Source organism: Portunus trituberculatus, chromosome 4 (genome assembly GCF_017591435.1).
Source record: "Portunus trituberculatus isolate SZX2019 chromosome 4, ASM1759143v1, whole genome shotgun sequence".
Classification (NCBI taxonomy): domain Eukaryota; kingdom Metazoa; phylum Arthropoda; class Malacostraca; order Decapoda; family Portunidae; genus Portunus; species Portunus trituberculatus.
Genome location: NC_059258.1, coordinates 7,317,862 through 7,339,131, shown reverse-complemented (window position 1 = coordinate 7,339,131; position 21,270 = coordinate 7,317,862). Strand labels below are relative to the sequence as shown.

General features: G+C 39.8%; 1 protein-coding gene across 1 annotated transcript in view; it reads left to right on the top strand.

The window, feature by feature from the left end:
- Window positions 1-2,625: 2,625 nt before the first annotated feature.
- The window catches only part of LOC123512731 (glutamate receptor ionotropic, delta-1-like), a 34,716-nt gene continuing 16,071 nt past the window's right edge, over window positions 2,626-21,270 (top strand). Inside the window, exons 1-4 of the mRNA XM_045269296.1 lie at window positions 2,626-2,790; window positions 3,002-3,102; window positions 3,235-3,326; window positions 3,701-3,915. Of these exons, the coding sequence (XP_045125231.1) occupies window positions 2,641-2,790; window positions 3,002-3,102; window positions 3,235-3,326; window positions 3,701-3,915 (558 nt within the window). The 5' untranslated portion in view covers window positions 2,626-2,640. The remainder of the gene's footprint in view (window positions 2,791-3,001; window positions 3,103-3,234; window positions 3,327-3,700; window positions 3,916-21,270) is intronic.

Genomic DNA, 21,270 nt, shown 5'->3' with positions numbered 1-21,270 from the left:
AATCAGGGTCTGGATGGACACCACGGTTGCGACAAAATGCATGGCTACGGTCTTGAGGTGGAGAATCGAAAACCGTTCATGTTGGCCCAACTGGACACCCTATTGATCGCCAGTTGGAGCTTGCGCTCAATCAGTGACATCCTAGCAGCAGCAAAGAAATACATAAATCATCAACATATAAGGAGCTGTGAATGCCATCTGGGAGAGTATCAATAACACCATTTATGGCGACTGCGAATAATGTAACACTAAGAATACTTCCTGTGGGACACGCCATCATTTAGAGCAGTAGCCTCAGAGAGAACACTCCCACTCGAAACCGTAAAAAACGTCTGGATAAAACTGCTGGATAAAAAGGAAGGTGGCCACGAAGGCCAAAATTAAACAAAGACTGTAAAATGCCATGACACCAAGCCGTGTCGTAGGCCTTCTCCAGGTACAAAAACACTGTTACTTGATGGTGGTGATTAGCAAAGGCCTCACAAATGGAAGACTCTAGGGATAAAAGAGCATCAGTAGTAGACCTCATCTTTCGGAAGCCGTACTGTACCGATGACAAGTACTTCCCCCTCTCCAAGTACCACATGAGTCTTACATTTACCATCTTTTCTAACACTTTACAAATACAGGATGTCAAAGATATAGGACGGTAGTTCGTAGCCTGGAGATTATCTTTCCCAGGCTTCGGAAATGGGAGAACCACTGCCACAGCCCAAGAAGATGGAAAGTCACCGGTATGCCAAATCATATTATAAAGATTTAATAAAAAGTTAAAAGCACTGTCAGACATGTGACGCAAAAAGGCATAAGGAATGTCGTCTGGACCAGGAGAAGAGTCATGACACTGAGACAAAGCAGTCCGCAACTCGGAAGCAGAGAAAGACCCATTATAAGACTTTCCTCCAGCGGAAGAAAAATTTATGCCGAGAGATTCCATTCTCTGGCGGTGACGTGCGCCCAGGGCTGCAGGATGCCTCCGGGAAACACTGGCAAAGTGCTCCGCGAAGAGGTCGGCGACAGTCCTAGGGTCTGCCACCGTTTGCCCAGCAGACAACAAAACTGGTGGGGGAGGAGCAGAATACTTCCCAGCAATTCGGCGGACTAAAGACATGTAAGAGGGGTGTGGACATTAAAGGAAGACACATAAGCTTTTCAAGAGGCTCTTTGTGCCTCTTTCAAAACGCGGCGGGCCCGAGCTCGGCAGCGCCGAAAAGCTTCCAGACACTGCGGGTCCCCACGATGTCGCCGGAGACGAGAGAAAGCCGCCCGTTTCTCTTGCACAGCTTTAGTGCATGCTGCGTTCCACCAAGGAACGGGACGCTTAGTAAAGCGACCTGACGTCCTAGGGATTGTCTGAAGCGCTGCTGAATGTAAAAAATCGGTAAAATAATCAACAGACTCAGCACAAGTAGAAAAGTCAGCCAGCGGACGGATAAAAGAGCTAAGGTCTGTGAATCGAGGCCAATCTGCCTTGTCTAAAACCCAGCGTAGGGGCCGGGACTGTGGCTCAGAGTTCATACATTCCAATAAAATGGGAAAGTGGTCACTACCGTGTAAATCCGGTAGGACCCGCCAATTAAAATCAAGGAAAGAATTAGATGTACAAATAAAAAGATCTATAGCTGTAATAGTCCCAGTAGGACTATGGAAATATGTGACATCCCCAGAATTTAAATTCTCCAATCCCTCATCCTCAATAAAAGAACCGATTAAAACCTCACGAGGATTACTAGCACCTTCATCCCACAATGGGTGACGGCCATTAAAATCACCCAACAAGAGGAAAGGCGGAGTCAGCTGACGCACCAGGCCGTCAAGCTCACCCCTGGAAACAGGAACCCGAGGAGGGAGATATAAAGTGCAGATGGTGTACAGAAATGAGTTTAATTGTGTGTCAGGTTGGCAAGTGTGATTACCTCTCGTTTCTTTCCCTTCCTGTGTTATGGCCAGCTTTGTTGCTTCTAGTACAGGACTAGTGAATAATATATTGTTATCCGGACCTCTCGTTCTTCTGGGAGCTGTTATAAAGTATTAGGTCAAACGTTGCAACGTAAAGCAGTGCAAAATAAGGCTACCTAAGTGGTTTGCTTGTCTCTTGAACAGTGGCGCTGAGAGCGGTGTTGAGCCGAGATGTTAACCGTTTGGTGTTTCGCCGGAGTGAGTTTTTGCATGATTGTTACAGTCCACATCGAAGCAAAAAGGAGTTGAGTGTTCTGAGAACGTTGGTCAGACTTATGTTGGATCAAGGGTTTGTAGTGAAATTGTAGCATGTTATTAAAGTTTAGCTTAGTGTGCGGAGATGAGTGCTGTCGCCAGGAAAGTTGCAGCAGTTAACTAATCGTGGTGACTCGTTTCATTGAGTGAACGGCAGGGTTGAGGAGTACAAATGTGATTGCATCTGCCAGGGAAAAAACAATCTTGGCAGAATCGCACACAAAAAGTTGTATTGTCGGCTTAAAGGGGTCATGAACAAACAAGTGAGAATACGAGTATAATCGTGGGCAATAGTTCCCTCTTGACGCATGTTCAGCCGGGAGTAAGTCCTGATAGTGCCGTGTATGAAAGAGATAAGGAGGTTCTCTCTCTCTCTCTCTCTCTCTCTCTCTCTCTCTCTCTCTCTCTCTCTCACAGGAGGTGGACATGACAGGAACGGTGATGACAGTTAGTAGCCAGCGAATGAGTGTGATGGATTTCAGTTCCCCGCTTTTTATGGACTTCCAAACCCTGATCTACAGCAAACCAAGCTTCGAGTCAGATTTACTGGGGTTCGTCAAGCCCTACACTCTACAGGTAAGACGACAGTGTGCAATTATGGACTATATTCTGAAACACATCTGCTATATTCCAAGATAGATTTATAATTGTGTTTACGATTCTAGTGAGAGACAGACAAGATTTTTGTATTGTGTTTAGGAGAATGTCTTAAGAAAGCGGCTAAACATCTCTATGAACTTGAAAAATAGTCCTGGTGAAAAAGCAGAATATGTGCCGTTTTTGACAGGTGTGGCTGTGTCTGGCTGGAGCTCTTGTAGTGGTCTCTACTGGTACTTTCCTGACACATAAAATTCGCTTCAGATTGCTTCACTTCACTTCTACAGATAGGTAATCAAGTCAATTCGCTACTCATTTTAGTTCCCCATATGGTTATCGTTTAATATGGAAAGTTGTGATGGTAAGAACAAGCCTTTCCTAAACACAACACACAAACAGACAGACAAACATGTGTTGTTTCAGGTCAGATGGTCTTGATGGGACAACTACAAAACGGAAGAAACTCCAATGTGATGACGTCTTCCAATGGTTCTTTGCCACTTTCGTCGGGCAAGGTAAGACCAGCAAGTTGAGGTGAGTCAGTGTGTGCGGGATTGACACGTATTGTGAAACTCCTCTGCGCTGTATCTATTAAGAAAATTCATATATTACAGACAGGTGAAATACATTTTCCACTAGTTTTAATTAAACTTATGTGAGTTCTGAGAAATACTTTTACGTTTCTAATGCCTGAAAATTTTGTAGTGAACAGGTGAAAACTCTGAGAACTCGGCTAACTATATCTATAACTTTGGCAAATGATAGTGGTGAAAGAGAGAATGAGGGAGATATTACAAAGTACGCCATTATACTGTTCCTAATATGATTAGCTGAATTCTTACATCACCAAAGCAAACCAAACCTAATCAAACCAATTCTAACTTGGCAGCCTTGGAGTTCGGCATGCAGTGTGTCCTGCTACGCTTAGTGAGCGGCATATGGATGGTTATGGTCCTGATCGTGGGCATTGTGTACCGCTCTAACCTCAAGGCGATGATGATCGCTCCCAAGCTGCGTCTTCCCTTCGATAGTATGGAGGAACTAGTGGAGACTGACATACCCTGTCTGGTATTTGAAGGCAGCATGATTCACCAGCTATTCTTGGTAGGCGAAGGGAATGTTCCATTGTCTTTATGTCAAGAACTAGATATTTATATGACTAGATGTGATAGAGTCTAATCTGTAGTTAGAAAACTGTTTCATTGAGAAGGATGAGTAAACCAGCGTATGCTGTCCCCTTCTGGTGAGGGGACCAGAAATGTCCCCAGATCGGACTGCCCTCTCGTTAGCGACCCAAAATATCTTGACACCTCCCTCAACTTTTTCTACATTAACTTATGCAACATTCGCGGTCTTCAATCTGTGGAACACCACCTTTCCTCTACTAAACTTCATCTTTTCCTCACCGAAACACAGGTGTCTGAGGCAACTAATAGTAGCTCTTTTCTGTTCCCTCTTACCTTCTCTATTATCATTTTCGTTCTTAAGCTGGCTGTTGCGTCTATGTGCGCAACGACTGAACTTGCTCTCATGCCCACGCTCTTGAGTCTTCCGAGTTTCCCACCATCCCGCTTAACTCAACAGTCACTGTCGAACTAAATTTATCTGTGCTGTCTATCTCTCCCCTAACTCCTCTGACTATAGTAAATTCTTTCACTATTTAACTTCCAAAGTGGAACACAATGTCCCTTTACCCTTTCGCTGAGATCTCCGTCCTTGGAGATTTCAATGTTCACCACCAGCTTTGGCTTTCCTCTCCCTTCACTCACCATCCTAGTGAACTAGCCTTCAACTTCGCTAGCCTCCATGACCTAGAGCAACTGGTGCAACATCCTACTCGTTTTCCTTACCATCTTGGAGATACGCCCAACATTCTTGATTTCTTCCTTACCTATAATCCTTCTGCTTATGCTGGCATTCTATTCTCTCTGTTGGTCTCCTCCAATTACAATCTCATTACTGTATCTTGTCCTATTTCTCCAATCCCTCCCTAGGATCCCCCTAAGCCAGTGGTTCTTAACCTGGGGTACCTGTACCCCAAGGGGTACGAAACCTTAAACCTAGGGGTACGAGACATGGTAGCCAGTCCAATGGTACCGTATATTTACCATGAGAAAGCAAAACATATATTTTCCTAATTTTTCTCTTACTATATGTCTCAATTTTTTAAATCAGTGCTGTAAACACTATCACTAATCCTTTTCATATGTTTGTATAGTATTTATATTGGAGGGGGTATGAGAAATTTTTCTGAGATATCAAGGGGTACAGGCACTGAAAAAGGTTAAGAACCACTGCCCTAAGTGGAGGTGCCTTTGGCGTTTTGCCTTTGCCAGTTGGGTGGACCTGAGGAGGTATTATGCTGATTTTTCCTGGAATGATTACTGGTTCAATGTCAGAGACTCATCTATGTGTGCTAAACGCATAACAGAGGTGATAGTGTCTGGCATGGAGGTGTACATTCCTCATTCTTTTTCTCAACCTAAACCTTAGTTTAACAGCCTGTTCTTGTGCTATACATGATAGAGAGGTTGCCCACAAAAGGTACTTAAGCCTTCCATCTACTGAATCTCATGCACTTTATATTTCTGCCCGGAATTGTGCCAAATATGTTCAATTTGCCAAACACTCTTTCATAAATAGAAAATGTCAAAATCTTTCAAACTCTAATTCCCCTCGTGACTTCTGCCATCAGGCCAAGAACATCTCCAATAACTTTATTTCTTCATCTTTCCCTCCTTTATTTCATCTTGATGGCGCCACTGCCATTTCATCTGTCTCTAAAGCTGAACTGTACTCTCAAACCTTTGGATGATTCTAGGCTTCTCACTCCCTCTCCTCTTCCCTCTGACTATTTCAGGTCTTCTATAAAAATTCATCGTAATGATGTTTGTTGTCCATGCCCTTTCTGGCCTAAACCCTCGGAGGGCTTATGGACCTGTTGTTCTCAAAAACCGTGCTTCAGTTCTTGCACCTTGCCTGGCCAAACTCTTTTAACTATGCCTATCGACTTCTACCTTTCCTTTTTGCTGGAAGTTTGCTTACATTCAGCCTGTTCCTAAAAAGGGGGACCGTTTTAATCCCTCAAACTACCGTCCTATAGCTTTAATCTCTTGCTTGTCTAAAGTTTTTCAATCTATCCTCAATAGGAAGACTCTTAAATATCTGTCACTTCACAATCTTCTATCTAATCGCCAGTATGGCTTCCGTCAAGGTCGCTTTACTGGTGATTTTCTGGCCTTCCTTACTGAGTCTTGGTCATCTTCTTTTAGAGATTTCGGTGAAAGTTTTGTTGTTGCGTTAGACATATCAAAAGCTTTTGATAGAGTCTGGCACAAAGCTTTGATTTCAAAACTGCCCTCCTACGGTTTCTATCCTTCTCTCTGCAACTTTATCTCAAGTTTCCTTTCCGATAGTTCTATTGCAGCCGTGGTAGACGGCCACTGTTCTCCTAAATATATTAACAGTGGTGTCCTCAGGGTTCTGTTCTGTCACCCACTTTCTTTCTATTATTTATTAAACAAATTTCTTGCCCTATCCACTCCTATGCTGATGATACCACCTTACACCTTTCCACGTCCTTTCAGAGACTTCCAACCCTCCAGGAAGTCAACAGATCACGCAGTGACGCCGCAGAACGCCTGACCTCTGATCTTTCTAAGATTTTTTGATTGGGGCAGAGAAAACTTAGTAGTTTTCAATGTCCTAAAAACTCAATACCTCCATCTATCAACTCGACACAACCTTCCGGAGAACTATCCGCTCTTCTTCGATGACACTCAACTGTCTCCCTCTTTCACACAAAATATTCTCGGTCTGTCCTTAACTCATAATCTTAACTGGAAACTTCACATCTCATCTCTTTCTAAAAGAGCTTCTATGAAGTTAGGCGTTCTGCGGCGTCTACGCCATCTTTCTCGCCGCTCCAAATGCTAACTCTGTACAAGGCCCTTCCTTATCCGTCCGTGTATGGAGTACTCTTCGCATCTTTATGGAGTTTCCACTCATACAGCTTTATTAGATAGGGTGGAATCAAAAGTTTTTTGGCTCATCAACTTCCCTCCTCTAATTGACTGTCTTCAGCCTCTTTCTTACTGCCGGAATACTGCATCCCTTTCTGTCTTTTATCGTTATTTTCATGCTAACTGTTCTATTGATTTTGCTAACTGTATGCCTCCCCTCCTCCTGCGGCCTCGATGCACAAGGCTTTCTTCTTCCTCTCACCCCTATTCTGTCCAACCTTCTAATACAAGAGTTAACCAGTATTCCCAAACATTCATACTACCTTTCACTGGTAAACTCTGCAACTCCCTGCCTGCTTCTATATTTCCATCTTCCAACGACTTAACTTCTTTTAAGAGAGAGGTGTCGAGACATTTGTTCCTGAATTTTGACTTTTTTTTTTATTCTTTTACGGATTCTCTAATTCAATTGGGCCTTTTTTTCTAATATTCAATTTGTTGGCTTTGGTAGTTCTCCCTGTTACATAAAAAAAAGTAGGTGCGGGAAGGGTCTCATTTTCGAGCAAAGCTAAACTAAACTAACGTGTGTTCTACGGCCCTTGACACCAGATATAATGTATCTAAATTTCTGGCGTGTACTTCGCTAGCACTATGGTTTAAAGCGTGTGTGTGTGTGTGTGTGTGTGTGTGTGTGTGTGTGTGTGTGTGTGTGTTCCTAACCTGGACAAGAGCTTCAATCTTTCAATTAACCTTTATTCATTCTGCTTTTGTTTTACCATATCTTTTCTTTTTCTTTGGTCTCTTCGATCACAATCTCATATCTGTATCTTATCTTATCACTCCAATAATTCTTCAGGATCCCCCAAGGGGAAGGTTCTTCTCATGAGGTACTGTGCTGATTTTCCTTAGAATCATTACTGTATCGGTGTCAGAGACTTATTTCTGTGAGCTGACGGAATAGCATAGGTTATTATGTACGGCATGGAGCCGTAAGTTCCTCTCTTTCTCTTGATTCTTGGTTTAATACAGCCGGTTTTTCTGCTATACTTGATATATAAGTGGCCGGTAAAAAGTAACAGAGCCGTCCATCACCTGAATCTCATGCTCTTCATAGTTCAGCCTGGAATCGTGTAAAAAAAAAAAAAAAAAAACAATAAAAATGGACAAAAGAGTCTTGTGATTTCGGGCACCTAGTTAAGAAAAAATCACTTGAAATTTAGCGGTTTTATCTTTTTTTCTTTTATTTCAATTTGATGGCATCACTGCCATCTTATCTATTTTTGAATTTGAATTCTTTGCTCAAACCTTTGTTGATGAAAACTACCATCCATGATTGCGGGCTTTTTTTTCCCCTTTCCTCCACCACCTAACTGCTTCATATTATCGAAATTCTTTGCAGTGATATTTTGCATGCTTCGCTGGCCTAAACCCTCGAAAGGCTTCTGGACCTCAAGGAGTACCCTCCTATTGTTTTTTTAAAATGTGCTTATGTTCTTTCACCTTGCCTAATCAAACTTATTCAACTCTATATATCAATATTTACCTTTCATTCTTTTTTTAAGTGTGACTATAATCTGCTCCTAAAACGGGAGACTGTTCTAATCCCTCAAACTGCCGTTCTGTTGTTTTAATTCCTTGTCTAACCAAAAATATAAAATCTTCCATCAAAAGAAAGATTCAGAAACATATAGAAACATATACTTCGAAACCTGTCATTATCAATATGGTTTCCGCTAAGTCTACTCTACACGTACTGTTGATCTGGCTTTTTCTTGCTTAGTCTTGGCTATCCACTATAAGTGATTTTGGTGAAAATTTTTGTTCTTGCCTTTTCGTGGGGTCTGGCACATAGTTCTACTTTCCAAATAACTCTTTTACGGATTGTATCCTGTCTGTAACATCATCCCAAGTTTCTTTTCTTACAGTTCCATTACTATTTAGATAGGTGGCCAATGTTCTCTTAAATCTATTAAGAAAGGTGAGTTCCTCAGAGATCTGCCCTATTACCCACTCTCTTCCTATTAGTGTGCAATTATTTAAACCAAACATCTTGTCTTATATACTCTTACAATTTTGAGAAAAGAGTATGTTCTTTCCTATCTTTTCTTAGACGTCCAATCCTTCATGAAGCAATTAGATCAGGCAGAGAACCCCCCAAATAACCTTATTTTTTTCCTATCATTCTAAAATTTATGATTTATGATCAACACCACACAACCTTCCATACACTCAGTTGTCCCCGTTTTCTACAGTTATTACCCTCGGCATGTCCCTTACATACAAAATATAAACTGGAATCTTCACTCTTTACAGGTAACTTACCCGTCTGTCACAGGAATTTATGGGCTAAAGGGCATATTTTTGGGGGTACCTCCTATCTCAAAGCCCAACCGCTAGGAAACCGTTGCCCCGAGTGAGGAAGCCAGCCTACACTCGGACCGTGAACATGATTCGAACCCGTGCGCTTGGAGACCCCTCGGACTCCAAAGCACGCATGATTCCATTGTACCACTGCTATCTTAGAGTGGCTTCTTTCTCATCGCCGTATTTTATTTATCTATTTTTTACCTAAGATGGAGACAACGGCCAAAGGCAACAGCAATACAAAAAAAAAAAAAAAAAAAAAAAAAGGAAAAGATCCATTCATATACTGGTTCCTGAACAAGGTCAAATAGTTAGCCAAAAGAAAGGGCTAAATGCTTTGAAATCTCCCTTTTAAATTAGTTTAAGTCATAGATAAGGGGAAATACAGATGTAGGTTGGGAGTTCCAAGTATAACGGTAATGAAAGGATGAGGCAGTAAACACCTGCCGAAACGATAATTACTCCCAGTGAGGTGTAATAGCATAGGTTCAGGGGGTGCTGTGAAATTGCCATTAAAGCCAGCTGTGACCTCACTGAACGTTTCCCTTTGTGTCTCACAACACAAGGGGGAAGTCACAGCCTCTCTTCCTTCACACAAAACTACATGCACATTCATTCTTCATTCAAGATTTAGAATTGGAAAAAAATTATAACTCCTATACCAGCTAAGGAGTCTCCTTTTTTCACTTTGCATCATACATTAAGAAAAAAAAAAAAGACAAAGGAGAAAATTTTGGGCAGCGAGGCCGCAGGAAGAAGGGGAGGCATGAAGTTAGCAAGATCGGAAAAGCAGTTGGTAGAAGATAGCAATAGATGTAACATTGTGGCGGTAAGAAAGAAGCTGAAGATAGATTCGATAGAACGAAAAGCTTTTCCTTCCACTCTGTCTAATAAAACACTGAGTGAAACCCACACAAAAATGAAGATTATTCCATTCATGGGCGGTTAATGCCTTTGTGCAGAGTTAGTAGTCGCTCAGAGGTTGAGAAAAATTATCGGAGAGGACTCACAATGCTTAACATTATGGAAGTTGTTTCGTCTAGAGAAGAGATAGACCAAGGATGTTAAGTGTAGAAGAGGACGGTTGAGTATCATTGAAAAAGAGATGATAGTTATTTGGAAGGAATTGAGTTTTCAGGCGTTGAATAAAATTAAATTTGTTCTGCCCCAATGAAGAAAATGAGAGATAAGAGGTCAAGGGTTCTTTGGTTTTCCTGCATGATCTGTTTATCTTCTGAAGGTTTGGTCGTCTTTGAAAATATGTGGAAAAGTGTAGGATAGTATGATCAATTTAGTAAAGGATATGACAAAGTTTAGAAGATCAAAGATGAATAATAGGAAAAATGGGTAACAAGTCAGAACACAGAAGGAACACTATTGTCGATAGATTTATAAGAACAGTTGTCTACCGCAACATCAAAAGAACGGTCAGAAGAGAAAAGTTGGGAAGTTGCAGAAAGGATAAAAGCCGCATGACAGTAGTTTGAGATCAAAGTTTTCTGACAGGCTCCATCAAAAGTTTTGATGTGTTTAAGACAGCAGCAAACGTTTCAGCAAAATCTCTAAAAGACGATGACCAAGTCTGAGTAAAGAAAGAAAGATCACCAGTATAGTGGCATTGATGAAAATCGTAGTAGCGATCAAATAGAATAATGTGAAGTGATCGATGTTAAGACACTATTTCCAACTAACATTTTTACTAGAACTTTTTTCTTTAATTACAGTGTCATGAACCACTGAGAGAGAGAGAGAGAGAGAGAGAGAGAGAGAGAGAGAGAGAGAGAGAGAGAGAGAGAGAGAGAGAGAGAGAGAGAGAGGAATCAAAGAAGAGAAAAAAGGGAGTGACGTCAATAAACATACGTCTCTCAAAAAAAGACAAGAAATCTAACAGTTTCAATTTCGCTTCGTGGGAAATATCCCTCAACACTTGTATCCATTTAATCATTCTTTTTTGCACTGATTCTAATTCTACATTCTTCCTATAATTTTGGGCCTTGAACCGTACACCGCAATATCCTGTAGATAAGGTCTGACCAATACCAAATATAACGTTAATATTACTTATGGAAACAGAACGCTTAGTTTCACTACAAGCAGTCTCCTTAAAAAAATGGAGCTACCAAACCAAGAGCTGCTTTGGCTGAAAATGCATATGTTTTAGCCATTCCAAGATGAAATGCCATCCAGTTTTGAATACACAGGAATGTGGAACATAGTGTGCACAAATATGCAAATATGGTTGTAGAGAATCCCGAATGAGCAATGAACCACCGAATTGTAATGCCAGTTTCTTGAAGTGTTTCGGCCTGAAATACATGTCACCTTAAGCATGAATACATATCCAATCAACACAGTTGAAATCACTCTACAGAGTAGCGAAGACATTGTCACAGAAATATAGTACACGTACAGAATCAAAGAATCGACACCTTCCATATTTGACATCAACCTCTTTAGGTAACAGCATATAAACATTCACTAATCTTCCAATAAATTTAACAAACAATCACTGATCTCCCGATAAATAGTTTCAATAATTATATATGAAGTACTTACTTCACTGGCCCACATCGCCGCCCTTCAAGCCCTAGTAGGACAATCCTGACATACCAATATCGAATATCCTTAAGTCCAGGCGTCCTCCGCATTCGCTTTCTGTCAATATATATATCCACCGTCCATCACCCTCACCTACTAAATATAATCACACTTGTAATCTTTACCTGAGAAAGCTAAATCACAGCACAGTAGAGGCAAATAAACATAAGACTAACCTGCAGAACGGACGACCAACCACACAGAAATCCCACATTACATGGTGGGCCGGTGTAGGATGCAGATTGTGTCCTCCCCTACTGCGCATGCGCCACCCACGGAAAAATATCGTACTCACCCGATGTCGCAGTAAAAAATGAAAAAAAGTGATTTGCTCATCTGCGCATGCGTGGGTGGCCTATGCACTGCCAGACGCACGAGGAGACGGGACAAGATTTACTAAGCATACTGCGCATGCGTGAGCAACATGTCATACTGCACCATCATGTATAGGAATAAATACATGTATTTTCCACATTCTTTCGGCGTATATACAGTTAAATAAAATTTTTATTAAAAATTCAAATGATTGACATATAAACAGGTTATTAATATCACGAACAAATAAATATTTCCATCTCAAGCATGATGATTCCCCCCGATCGAACATTTGTCACTTAGTGGAATCAACGAGGATTTTTAGGAAATATGGAGTGTTTTAAAAGAGTAGAGAAATGGAGGAATAAAAATTATTTGACTGTATATACGACGAAAGAATTTGGAAAATACATGTATTTATCCCTATACAAGGATGGTGCAGTATGGCATATTGCTCACGCATGCTCAGTATGCTGAGTAAATCTTGTCCTGACTCCTAATGGGTCTGGCAGTGCATAGGCCACCCACGCATGCACAGATGAGCAAGACACTCAGGAATATATATATATATATATATATATATATATATATATATATATATATATATATATATATATATATATATATATATATATATATATATATATATATATATATATATATATATATATATATATATATATATATATATATATATATATATATATATATATATATATATATATATATATATATATATATATATATATATATATATATATATATATATATATATATATATATATATATATATATATATATATATATATATATATATATATATATATATATATATATATATATATATATATATATATATATATATATATATATATATATATATATATATATATATATATATATATATATATATATATATATATATATATATATATATATATATATATATATATATATATATATATATATATATATATATATATATATATATATATATATATATATATATATATATATATATATAAGGCTCTATATACGAATAAAAGTGTCTGTAGATATACGTATTATGTCCGGTAGTTTTAAGAGTTTTTGTTCTCTGAATATAGGATGTGTGTGGTCGTACCGTTGCCGATGATACATAACTCGTAATAATATATTTTGTGCTACAGAGAGGCTTTCCGTTAAAGTCTTGAATGCACCTCCCATACAGAACAACAGTAAATAATATGAGGGTAAACAATTAAAAATAAATTTATTTTATGCTGTCTGCATGAATGTCTTTCCTGATCCTGTGTAATATCCCAGTGACTTTACTTAATTTTGTTTTGATTTCTTCAATGTGTGATTTCCGTTTTAATGAGCTATCGATATTAACCCCCCAAAAATTGATTTCATTTGCCTGTTCCAAAGAAAGGTTATCAATTTTTATGTGTATTTGTGGTGTCTAGAACATAGTGGAATGTGAGATCATAAAAACGGTCTTATTAACATTTAACGATAATTTATTGCTTTTCATCCAGCGCGATATGTTTATTAGTTCTTGGTTTACTATTGTCTCATGATCCTTGATATTGATTCCCTTAATAAAGATGTTAATATCATCGGCAAAAAGTAAGAAACTCAATTTATTACTAGTGCGCGTGATGTCATTTATGTAAATCAAAAACAAAAGTGGACCAAGAATGGAGACTTGTGGAACTCCAAAACTAATGCTCTTTCGTGTGGATGCAATGTTGTTAAAAACTGTATATTGTTGTCTATTGCTCAAATAGCTTTTGAACCAGTCATTTGCTTTGCCCCATATGCCATAAATTTCAAGTTTCTTTAATAATATAGAATGTGAGAGTGTGTCAAAAGCTTTTGTGAGGTCACAGAAAATGGTTATTTGGTAAAGCTTATTGTCTATGGCATCATATATATGTTGACAGAGCTGCTGAACTGCCAGCTCGATACTATAATTGGGTCTAAATCCATATTGGTTGTTAATCAGGAGAGAATTCTTGATTAAGTAGTTTAATTATCTTGTGGCCATATTTTTTTCAATTATTTTGCTAAAACAAGGGAGAATAGAAACTGGTCTATAATTAGAATGTCACCTTTCTTGAATATAGGAATGATTTTAGCAATCTGAAGTCTCTTAGGGAACATACCTTTATCAAATAATCGATTTACTAAATGTTCCAAGAATTTCGATATGATATGACTGCATCTCTTTACAATTTTATTATCTATTGAATCGTATCCAGGAGCCGTGGTTTTTAAGTAATTTAATTACAGTTTCAATTTCTTGGGCTGATGTTGGTGACATGAAAAACGAAAAATTTGTTGGCTCAGGGAAATAGGCAGTGAATGGTGTTGGTGAAGGTTGCATATCTTCATGTATCGTATTTGCAATGTTGCAAAAAAAGTTATTAAATAAATACGGGATTTCATGTTTGTTCGGAGCATTGATATCTTTGAAACTGATTAAGTCCTGTGTCTGACGAGTATTCTTACCCAGTATATCATTGATGATCTCCCATGTCTTCCTGGTAATGCCTATGTTATCGTTTATCTTAGTTTTATAATAATTGGATTTAGCTCTTTTTATCACAGTTGTCAATGTATTTCTGTATTTTTTTAAGGTATGTTCATACGTGATAGGCCATTTCGCAAATAATTTTTGGAGTCTATTTCGTTCTTTTATTTAATTTCTTATAGCTTTAGTGATATATGGCTTGTTAATATGTTTTTTCTTTAATTTTGAACTCATTTATAGGAAAGTGTTTATTGTACAATTTCAAAAATTGATCAGTGTAAGTGGCATAAAGATTATCGATGTCCTCGTTATCTAATGTTTCCCAGTCCAAATTATTTAGATCTAACATAAATTGTTATATATTGTCGTTGGAAAACTGTCTTTTACTTATTGTAAAATTGTCATCATTCAAATTGGCATTTGCAATCGAAAAAGAGCTAAATATTGGAAATTGATCACTGATGTTCGTATAAAGTATTCACTAGTGTGAATGTTGATATCATTAGTCCAGATGTGATCAATGAGAGTAGCTGAATCAGTGGTGACTCTGGTTGGGTTAGGTATTGATGGAAAATACATATAAGAATACAATAGATTTGTAAAGTTGCGAGCATGTACATTATTTGCAAGTAAGTTTATGTTGTAATCTTCTATTAGATAACATGGTAATTTACTATTTGAAACCGTGATCAAAATGTTTTCTAAAGACGTAAGAAAATCATCAATGCTTGCATTGGGTGGTCTATAAATAAGACCTATTATAAAATTGTGTGACTGAAGAACATTCATGAACAGTGACTCAATATGTGGCAACTGCAAACTTAATTTATTTAAAGGCTTAGATGTATATGATTTATGAAAATAAATCGCTAAACCGCCACTTAGTGTGCTTTTGTTCTGAAAGTGTGCATTATACCCCTTGATGTGAAACAAAGAGGTTATTGAATCATTACGGCGGGTTTCATATAATCCAAGAACGTGAAATTTCAACTCAAATTGAGTAAAGCATTGTTCATGAAATTCTTCTAAGTGAAGTGGTATTCTGCTTATGTTAAATGAAACTATATTTAACTTAGTGCTAGAATAAGACTCATTTACATTGTCATTAAGGCCCGTCCACACTAGGATACTTTGTTTGGAAACATTGTTTCCAAACAGTTTGGAAACTGTTTGGAAACTGTTTGCAAACAGTTTGCATACAGTTTTGAAACATTGTTTCCAAACTGTATGCAAACTGTTTGCAAACAGTTTCTCGTGTATGTGTTTCTCATCCAGAATGGGAAACATTGTGTGTGTGTGTGTGTGTGTGTGTGTGTGTGTGTGTGTGTGTGTGTGTGTGTGTGTGTGTGTGTTTTTTTTTTTTTTTCGTGCGCGCGGGTGTGTGCAGCGCGTGGTGACAATGAATCATCTTGAAGGTGTACATGAGGCTAGTAAAAGAATCTCCACTTGCAAGATATCTCAGTGTAATAGCCAATCTGATGTCGGGTGTAATAGCCTTTCTGTACTTTGTATTCTTTCGAGATATTTTCGGAGCCACCATCCGTAAAAGTATCTCAAAGTCACTCGTGGACATCCGAAGATAATTTATGAAACCTGCTCCATCTAGTCTCAATTCCTTCAGAAGCAAGTTACCATAAATGGGTCCTTTTCTAAAAACTTTCTCACCCATGTCTTTCTCTTTTTCTTGCCCTTCCTTGACAACAGTGCCAAGTAAAATACAGAGGCTGCTGCAGCAACTTCTACACTCATCAAAGGCATGACGACAACTGAGGTGTGGACAGGAAACATTGTTTGCAAACTGTTTCCAAACAGTTTGCAAACAAGTTTTCGGAAACAGTTTGCATACAGTTTGGAAACAATGTTTCCAAACAAAGTATCCTAGTGTGGACGGGCCTTTACAGAAATAATAATCACTCTGAGAATCCTTAAAAAATATTGCAAGATAAAGAGTCGTCTATTGAACTGACATGAGTATCACCAGAATGACAATATTTCAGCCTATTAAGATCAGTAAGCGAATACTTATGAATACCTATATCATTTAAAGCATTAATAAAATCAATATAATTTTAGTTATTAAATGGCAGGATACAGGTCTCATCATACATAATATAAGAAAGAAAAGTAGAAAAATGTAAAACGAAGAAAAGAAAGAAAAACAAACTTTTTTTTTACTTCATATGCACACCCTTCTTTCCTTGTTTTCCCATTGTGCTTCGTAGTGATCTGCGATGGCCCGATCCTCCGTCACTGCTAGGCGAACGAGGAGTTAAAGGGCCCATACACGTTCAAAAAAAGCGTCAAAATTTTGCATCAGAATTTTGATATAAAAACTTTGATGCAAAATTTGAGTGTGTGTAGGACGTTTTGATGTCAAAAAAAGATTTGAAGCAAAATTTTGATTGATCAAATTTTTGACGAGTCGTCAAATTTTTGATGCGTGTGTGGGCTCCTGTCAAAATTTTGATCAAACTGTTTAGTTCGCAGGTGACTGACGAGGAGACAGGATCGCCATGTCTGCGAAAGAGGCCGAAAAGAAATTTTTGATTGAAGTTTTAGGAGTGTATCGGACTTTGCCAGCCTTGTGGAGAATTAAGTCGGATAATTATAGCAATCGTGCTAAGAAAGCCGAGGCCTATGACATTCTACTGCAGAAATATCGTGAGCATTTTACTTCCGCCATAGTAGAAGATCTGAAGAAAAAAATAAATAATCTGCAAACAAATTGACATGTCTGTAGTTTTCCCGTTTTAAAAACCAGTCTTTTGATCATTTCCAACGTTTACCAGGAGGTTTATCAGAGTCCAATGCGAACACTAGTGCTATGGCCACTGATGCATCCATGTCGAAGATTTTGACTATACTAAATTTTGATGGGAAAAACGCCTAATCGTGTGTGGGCAATTATGCATCAAAATTTTGTATCAAAGTTACACGTCAAAATTTTGACGCTTTTTTTGAACGTGTGTGGCCACCTTTACACAAGCAGCATCACCGTTAGTACCCACACCAGAAGCACGTCTTGCCAGGGGAACCTTCCCAGCATCTGTAACACTGGCATTCACCACCGTTACAGACGTAAGTGGCACCTTCCCTGAAGCGACGCTCGCACTGGACATGGGGACCTCTGAGCCTTCTGTGCTTGACATGCTATGGCCCAAAGTAAGCACCTCGCCTTGTGCGTGAGCTTCGTCCACTACTTCCTCGCCGTCCCTCCACTGACTGAAGCAGTTTCCTTGCTACCTAATGGAGCCTCGCTCACATGGCCGAAGCCTGCCAGCCCAAGGTTGGAAGCAGACGCCTCGTCGTCCACCGAAAGCCGGCCACGCGATGGTCCGAAGCAGAAGCCTCCCCGCGAACCGATGTTCCGACACCGAGGATCCCAGCAACACACCTTGGCTTTTTCTTAATTATTAATTTGGTGTGTCTGAAGTAGGCAGTTTTTCCTTCACTCCTGGCTTGTTTAAGAAGCGGTAACTGAGCTTTCCTGACAGACTGTGATGCCGCACACAAATCCTCGTTAATGAAAATTCGTGTACCTCTGAGCTTCGTGTCGTTTCGCATCACCGCCTCTCGGTCAGCGAACTTCGTGAACCGTGCGATGACAGGTCGACATCTCTGGTTGTTACGCAGCCCTACGCGATGAGCCCTTTCGAGCTGGATGTCTGGCCACTGTAGTTTTTCTTCAATTAGCTTCTTTACTTTGACGCAGGTCTGCTCCCAGGATTCTCCTTCTTGTTCCTCCATGCCGACGATATGCAGATTGTTACGATGACTATAATCCTCTTGGTAATTTACCCGATCGTTCAATGTTCCAATTAACGTTTCACTTTCCTATAGGTCTTGTTTTAGCTTCTTAATAACTTCACTGTTGGTCTTCATCAGTTGCTTGTATTGCTTGTTTTCTTCTTTTAGATCTTCAACTTCCTTCTGGATAAACTCGCGACTAGTGGTTAGCTCATTCACTCTGCAATTCAACAATGTTATGCTTTCATTCACTTGCTTCATGACTAAGTCAAGTGAACTACGATATGCTTGGTCTTGGGATTCTAGAAGCGTCTTCAGGACCGATGTATCCATCTTGGTAGAGCAGCCACTCACGACTATGTTCAAGGTAAAAATTAACCAGTGGAGGAGTAATCCGACACGTCCACCCTCTACCGTGGCCAGACAGAGAGAGAGAGAGAGAGAGAGAGAGAGAGAGAGAGAGAGAGTTATCTATACATGCACCATCCTGTTTCTATCAGTATAATATAATTTATTTTTGACACATTTTAAAGTCACCACAAGGCTAAAGAAACCACAGAAATAGAGTTTTTGTTTTCCCCCGGGAAGGATCCGCTAGACTTCCTTATAAGGGTCTGGGTTCAGCCCACAATGTTTTCAGTCCCAAGAAACGCCCCTGGAGAGAGAGAATATAGGATGTTTTTATTTATCATCGCTATTTATCTATCTATTCCAATTTTCATTATTTAATATTATCTCTCTTTTTATGTCTCTCAATCCATCTATTCCTCTTTCTTTTATTCTCTCTCTCTCTCTCTCTCTCTCTCTCTCTCTCTCTCTCAATCCATCTATTCCTCTTTCTTTTATTCTCTAAAATTCTCTCTCTCTCTCTCTCTCTCTCCATCCATCTATACTTCTTTATTTTATTTCTCTCTCTCTCTCTCTCTCTCTCTCTCTCTCTCTCTCTCTCTCTCTCTCTCTCTCTCTCTCTCTCTCTCAATCCATCTACCTCATTCTTTTCTCTCTCTCTCTCTCTCTCTCTCTCTCTCTCTCTCTCTCTCTCTCTCTCTCTCTCTCTCTCTCTCTCTCAATCCATCTACTCTTCTTTCTTTTCTCTCTCTCTCTCTCTCTCTCTCTCTCTCTCTCTCTCTCTCTCTCTCTCTCTCTCTCTCTCTCTCTCTCTCTCTCTCTCAATCCATGTATTCTTCTTTCTTTTGTTCTCTAAAATCTCTCTCTATATCTTTCTCTTTCTTTTATTCTGTAAAATTATCTCTCTCTCTCTCTCTCTCTCTCTCTCTCTCTCTTTTATTTAAACAAGATAACATGATTTTTCATGAGGCTTGGGGAAATTTGTACAGAAGCTAAAGGCCTCCTCTGTCATGAGGGAGCCTATTTTAAAGCTTAAGCCTTATTATAATGTTTATAATAGGAGTAATGATAATATATACAGAAAATGGTAATTGTGAAAAACACGTAGCACTGTCACTGATCACTGCCTTAAACCACTGTCACTGTCAGGGCTTTTCACTGTCACTTTAGTGTCACGGCACTAGGGGGGTTGGGTGCGGCACCATCTGTGGGCCGCCATTTTCACCTGCTGGGTGGACATGGTCCTGGGATCCACCACAGAGGTGAAGGTGTTCCACAGTGTTGCTGTGGCGCAAGTGAAGGAGCGCTGGCACCTCACAGTGCTGGTCCTCGGAACTTCCAGGAGGAGGTCATTAGTCACTACCGCTCTCGTAGTGCGCTGAGACCTCCGCCATGGGACCCGAAGTGCTGCGAGGTGTGGTGTGTGCAGCAACTGTGCCTTGTGTAGCACTGTCAAGGCACCAACTCTCCTGCGGTGCTCGAGACTGTCTAGCAGCCTTGGGGAGCATCGCTGCTGCTGCTGCGGTTGTTATTGCTGCTGCTGCTGTTGTTGCTGCTGCTGGTGATGATGATGGTGGTGGCGCCCCTGTTGATGTTGCTGCTGCTGAGGCTGTTGTTGCTGCCCACGCCGTTGCCGCTGCCCGCTCCTGGCACCTTGTATTACTCGTAAGCGTTCTGCCCGCCTTTGTACTTTGTCCAGCAGGGAGAGGTGGGACTGGGCGCTGCTCATCCATGTGAGGGGACAGTACTCCATGATGGGCCTCACCTGGGCCTTGTAGAGCTTCAGGAGGCCGTCAGCGTTGAGGAAGTGCTGGACTCGCCGCAGCAATGTCACCCTCAAGGAGGCCTTGCGTGCCACACCCTCCAGATGGCGTGCGAAGCTGAGTGGCACGCAAGGCCTCCTTGAGAGTGACATTGCTGCGGCGAGTCCAGCACTTCCTCAACGCTGACGGCCTCCTGAAGCTCTACAAGGCCCAGGTGAGGCCCATCATGGAGTACTGTCCCCTCACATGGATGAGCAGCGCCCAGTCTCACCTCTCCCTGCTGGACAAAGTACAAAGGCGGGCAGAACGCTCTCTCTCTCTCTCTCTCTCTCTCTCAATACATCTATGCGTCTTTCTTATATTCTCTAAAACTCTCTCTCTCTTTCTTTTATTCTCAAAATCTCTCTCTCTCTCTCTCTCTCTCTCTCTCTCAATACATCTATTCCTCTTTTTATTCCCTAAAATTCTCTCTCTCTCTCTCTCTCTCTCTCTCTCTCTCTCTCTCTCTCTCTCTCTCTCTCTCTCTCTCTCTCTCTCTCTCTCTCTCTCTCTCTCTCATAATTTATTTCGTGTCAGGAAGTAGTACTATAAGGAAATCTTTCAAATTTATTCAGAAAGTGTGATAGATATGGTAAAAGTTGGAGTAATTGCACTTTATTTATTTATTCATTTATTTAGTTTCTTATATTTTACATGCATATTACCTGCATATATTTTCTAAATATCAAGTAATTAACATTTGTTTGCAATCAACAAAATTGTGGCGACAGATATAATAGATATAAATAAATCATAGTCGTAGTTTTTTTTTTTTTTTCTTTTAGTTTAAATTCAAATTACCTAC